Genomic DNA, 6169 nt, shown 5'->3' with positions numbered 1-6169 from the left:
TGTGTGTGTGTGTGTGTGGTATTTTACATTGAAAATGTGTAAGGCGGTGGTGGGGAGGTGCAAAGACAATTTTGTCAATTAATTTGCGCATTCATTTAAACTCATGTAATAACTGGCACATTGCAATGTATGCAACCTGATGTTATTGAGAAGATGATCATACCAAAACACCTCTATGCCAAAACATAATGTATTTGAGAAATTGTTAGCCAAAAAGTGAACATATGTGATGCATGACATTTACATATTCTACATTTTGCATGGATTCAGAACTTTTTTTATCTTTAGTCCCCAAGAAACAGCATACAGTGAGTAAAGAAGAAGTACGTTAAATTAAATTAAAATGTAAAATTCTAAGTAAGAATCCAAATGGTGTTAAAAAGAAAACAATAGAAAATATTTTAAAATGCATCATAAAATGAGAAAGAAATTGATTTTTGGATGTCAGCCCATCTTATTTTCACCAAAGGTAACTTCTCAAATGAATTGACAGTCGAGATTGAGCCGCACATTTGAGCAGGTTTTGTCACCATCTAGCGGGAGATCTGCGCATTTTCAGTGCTTCTGGTACATTCCTACTTGAAACCCAAATATTAAGTTTTTTAAAAGCATTTATAAAATACATTTATACATTTCAGAAATGTATGATTTTTTTGGCATGCAGAGTTTTACCCTCCCAGTATTAATGTATAAAAAAATTATTTGGAGTGTTTTACAGTTTTTGAGTTTTGAGATATGAAAGAACGTACAGAAGAAGGATGGACTGTATGCCAAGGACGTACATAATGATGGAATTTCTCCTGACAAGCATAATTTACAGTTGTGAGTTAATTAAAAAACATAGACAATACATTTGACAAAATCGTGGACTGCATTAAATTAAACATCATAAGATGACAATGTAAGCTCACTAATTCAACAATAAACGAATTAAATTTAATAGGGACTTAATTCAATTGTGCTAATTAATAATGTTTTTAGCTGTAACTGTTACAGAATTTCAAGTCTTGGTGTTGAGTATGTTAGTCCAAAACAGAGATGAGGAACTGTATTGTTCACTGATCATAATGTTTATATATATATATATATATATATATATATATATATACACACATACATACATACATACATACATACAGAGCGAAACGTGACGTCATTTGTAAAGTACGCTGCGTTACACAGGAAGGAAGTGGGTGTGTTAGCTGACTGACGTTAGCTTAGCAAGAGAGCACGCAGTCTGTTGCGGATTCTATGGTAAATAACTGTTTTTTTAATATCAAAATCTACTTTTGTACAATTCAAGAGTCTTATATAGGGCGAGTTTTGTAGCATTTAATTAAGTAAACTATTTTCGCAGTGTTTTCGTGACTTTAGGTCTCTTTGGCCTGTTAGCTGTTCTTGCTCAAATCAAGTTACAACGTAATGAAAAGATGAGAATATTTTCACCATGTTCCAACAATTCGGTTTTACTGCTTTAGAATAGTCAATAGCCATACTTTAAGTTGGCTATTTTATAGTTTTATAACAGCAACACATAACATACAAACGTAAACATCACGGGCCATACTAAAATACGAAATGGAGCCTAAAATTACGGTATATTTCGTTACATGCACTCAATTATGACAAAACGAACTTTATATCATAGATTACTCACATAGCGGGCACCCTGCTTTAAGCGGAGATGGCTGTTATTTACGTCAGATGGCAGCACTTTCTTGTGTTCCTAAAGGAGTATAGAATTTCATGTCCTTACGTGAGCTTTTAAGGTATGTATTTCATGAAATTAACGTTCATTGTCCCCATTTCGTGATTATTTACCAGTCCCCATTTTGCTCCATTTTGTATTTTAGTATAGCCATACATCACCGTAAGCTTGTAGATCAACTTCCCCAGAGGGTACACTGTGAAAGGTATCGATAACTGCATAATGTTAGTAAAATGCGGGCCATACTAAAATAAGAAATGGAGCGAAATGGGGACTGATAATCACGAAATGGGGGTAAAATATAACAAAATGGTGAACCAGACTGACTCTAAATAATTACTTTAATTCAATTGTTTAGCTTTTGTTTTTTGTGAGATTCACTCAGTAGGCTACATGTAGTAGGGGCAGATGCGTCATCTGGCGTTCGAGAGATGAAACTTCAATTAATGGGTCAGTCTGCTCCATTTCGTTATAAGTCCCCATTTCATCCCATTTAGCTAAAAAAAAACTTTAAAAAAGTACTTAATTGAATCATATTTGGAGTCAGTCTGCTCCATTTCGCCGCATTTAACCCCTGTTTTGTTATCAGTCCCAATTTGTTCCATTTCGCTTAAAAATAATTAAATAAAAGCAATTAATTGAATCATATTTAATCATATTTGGAGTCAGTCTGGGTCCATCTGCTCCATTTCATTATGTTTTACCCCCGTTTCCCTATTAGCAGTCCCTTCATTTCGCTCAAAGATGGTTTTCAAATGTATGGCACTTGCACCCCTGGATAATTTTCCCGTTCTCACCATGATTGCTTGGTTTCTGAGCTGGACACCTGCACTTGCAACACACACCTAAAAGCTCCAAAAGTTGTTGATGGCATTTAGGCTTGTTAAAGCAGATTTACTGTTGTCAGAGAGGCAAAGTGAGACATGTCATTTAACCATCTGACAGCAGTAAGTCCCTTTGGCTTCTCCCTTGTTTTTCCAGTTGGAGTCATCACAGCAAATCCTAGGAGGATTTGGCGTGGATTGAATTGGCATACATTTTACACCTGACACACCACATTACATGGAGAATGGGCAGGGGTGGGGTTTGAACTGGGAGCCTTCCACACTGTAAACAAGTGCACAAACTGTTTCGCTAACCACCCCTATCTAACCATCTGACAATGATTTACTTAATTGAAAGACACAGTAGTTTTCATGTTTGCACACTGTTCTGTTAAAACAGGAACCTTTATCTCTGGTGTTGCTTAAAAAGTCGGAACTGAAACAGCTACGGAAAGCGGTGAAACCTGTGTGTGTGTGTATATATATATATATATATATATATATATATATATATATATATATATATATAAACGCAACACTTTTGGTTTTGCTCCCATTTTATGAGATGAACTCAAAGATCTAAAACTTTGTCCACATACACAATATCACCATTTCCCTCAAATATTGTTCACAAACCAGTCTAAATCTGTGATAGTGAGCACTTCTCCTTTGCTGAGATAATCCATCCCACCTCACAGGTGTGCCATATCAAGATGCTGATTAGACACCATGATTAGTGCACAGGTGTGCCTTAGACTGCCCATAATAAAAGGCCACTCTGAAAGGTGCAGTTTTATCACACAGCACAATGCCACAGATGTCACAAGATTTGAGGGAGCGTGCAATTGGCATGCTGACAGCAGGAATGTCAACCAGAGCTGTTGCTCGTGTATTGAATGTTCATTTCTCTACCATAAGCCGTCTCCAAAGGCGTTTCAGAGAATGTGGCAGTACATCCAACCAGCCTCACAACCGCAGACCACGTGTAACCACACCAGCCCAGGACCTCCACATCCAGCATGTTCACCTCCAAGATCGTCTGAGACCAGCCACTCGGACAGCTGCTGAAACAATTGTTTTGCATAACCAAAGAATTTCTGCACAAACTGTCAGAAACCGTCTCAGGGAAGCTCATCTGCATGCTCGTCGTCCTCATCAGGGTCTCGACCTGACTCCAGTTCGTCATCGTAACTGACTTGAGTGGGCAAATGCTCACATTCGCTGGTGTTTGGCACGTTGGAGAGGTGTTCTCTTCACGGATGAATCCCGGTTCACACTGTTCAGGGCAGATGGCAGACAGCGTGTGTGGCGTCGTGTGAGTGAGTGGTTTTCTGATGTTAATGTTGTGGATCGAGTGGCCCATGGTGGCGGTGGGGTTATGGTATGGGCAGGCGTCTGTTATGGACGAAGAACACAGGTGCATTTTATTGATGGCATTTTGAATGCACAGAGATACCGTGACGAGATCCTGAGGCCCATTGTTGTGCCATACATCCAAGAACATCACCTCATGTTGCAGCAGGATAATGCACGGCCCCATGTTGCAAGGATCTGTACACAATTCTTTGAAGCTGAAAATGTCCCAGTTCTTGCATGGCCGGCATACTCACCGGACATGTCACCCATTGAGCATGTTTGGGATGCTCTGGACCGGTGTATATGACAGCGTGTACCAGTTCCTGCCAATATCCAGCAACTTCGCACAGCCATTGGAGAGGAGTGGACCAACATTCCACAGGCCACAATTGACAACCTGATCAACTCTATGCGAAGGAGATGTGTTGCACTGCATGAGGCAAATGGTGGTCACACCAGATACTGACTGGTATCCCCCTCCAATAAAACAAAACTGCACCTTTCAGAGTGGCCTTTTATTGTGGACAGTCTAAGGCACACCTGTGCACTAATCATGGTGTCTAATCAGCATCTTGATATGGCACACCTGTGAGGTGGGATGGATTATCTCAGCAAAGGAGAAGTGCTCACTCTCACAGATTTAGACTGGTTTGTGAACAGTATTTGAGGGAAATGGTGATATTGTGTATGTGGAAAAAGTTTTAGATGTTTGAGTTCATCTCATACAAAATGGGAGCAAAACCAAAAGTGTTGCGTTTATATTTTTGTTGAGTGTGTGTGTGTGTGTGTGTGTATATATATATATATATATATATATATATATATATATCACATCACAGTGAAAGCCACCTCTCTGAGATTTTGCCGGATTTGAAACCTCAATAGGGTGAATTGATTGCCGGCTATGGAGAGTGTGAGTTTCACACTAAAAAGTCACATTTCTTTGTCATTGCAGCTTATTTCCTCTCTGTAACATCAAACAAGTTATAAACAGTTTACATAAGTAAAACCCTGCAGGGGTTCTGTAATCAACATAGAGCCATGATCATTTTCTCGACAAACACCCCCAAAAACAACCGCCACTCTGAAGGACCGATAAGGGAATCGTTAAGCAAAAAGGCTATTGATGTCGGTGGATCGAATCATTTGCCATGTAGGGTTGGGTATCAAGAACCCAACCCTACATGGCTCCCGCCATCCTACTACTTTTGTAAAACCTGATACATGTGTGAAATGATTAATTGAAAGTCTTAATGGACAGCATTGCATTTTGTTGCCTTATTATGGATATCTATAAAAGTACAAAAATATTAACACATTTAGCTTGTTAAACGGCTTGTTTAACCAGTTACGAACCTGGCTGTGAATAGAATTTACCTGTAGAGAACTCCACTTTGTGATTTAAAGCATGTGGAAAATTGAACAGCAGCATTACGAGATAAAACAATTAGGCATGATGTCAGAATCAGGTTGTCAAGCCTTTTGTCCTCTATCTAGTACAAGTGAGAAAGATATTACCAAGGAACTTGGGGGGGGGGGGGGGTACAGAAGGCAAGATTTCATGATGCAGATTGGGACATGTATGTCATTTTTAACCTTTGTAGCATTAAATGTTGTATTTTAATCTGTGTGTCAATAAACTTTCATCTGTTTCTAGTGGTTCTCTTGGACTGTCAAACCTGATCCACATGTTACTTTATCTCAATCTCCAACAGGAAGAGATGTCAGGAGAGACGGCTGTAAGCTCGGGAGTGCCGGCAGCTACCACCAGGACTACATCTTTCAAAGGCTCCAGTCCCAGCTCTAAATACGTGAAGTTAAATGTGGGCGGAGCACTTTATTATACCACAATGCAAACACTGACCAAACAGGACACAATGCTTAAGGCGATGTTTAGTGGCAGGATGGAGGTCCTCACAGACAGTGAAGGTGAGCTGCGAGTCAGTGTATGGATCTTTGCCCTCTAGTGACTATGACGTGTCACTAACTGCTGTTTCACTCTGTCACTCCCATAGGCTGGATCTTGATTGATCGTTGTGGGAAACATTTTGGAACAATCCTGAACTACCTTAGAGATGGGGCAGTTCCGCTGCCAGACAGCCGACGAGAAACTGAGGAACTGCTTGCTGAGGCAAAGTACTACCTGGTCCAAGGCCTCGCTGATGAATGTACTGCAGCATTGCAGGTACCATAAACAAAACATGGCTGTCAATTAGTCAGGCAGAATATCTGTGTGTGTGTGTGTGTGTGTGTGTGTGTGTGTGTGTGTGTGTGTGTGTGT

General features: G+C 39.7%; 1 protein-coding gene across 1 annotated transcript in view; it reads left to right on the top strand.

Moving 5' to 3' along the window:
• Positions 1-1152: 1152 nt before the first annotated feature.
• Positions 1153-6169, top strand: part of kctd10 (potassium channel tetramerization domain containing 10) — a 19386-nt gene continuing 14369 nt past the window's right edge. Inside the window, exons 1-3 of the mRNA XM_034170234.1 lie at positions 1153-1254; positions 5604-5817; positions 5904-6073. Of these exons, the coding sequence (XP_034026125.1) occupies positions 1252-1254; positions 5604-5817; positions 5904-6073 (387 nt within the window). The 5' untranslated portion in view covers positions 1153-1251. The remainder of the gene's footprint in view (positions 1255-5603; positions 5818-5903; positions 6074-6169) is intronic.

This window comes from Thalassophryne amazonica, chromosome 5, assembly GCF_902500255.1.
Source record: "Thalassophryne amazonica chromosome 5, fThaAma1.1, whole genome shotgun sequence".
Lineage (NCBI taxonomy): Eukaryota > Metazoa > Chordata > Actinopteri > Batrachoidiformes > Batrachoididae > Thalassophryne > Thalassophryne amazonica.
This window is presented reverse-complemented; position numbering and strand designations above follow the sequence as displayed.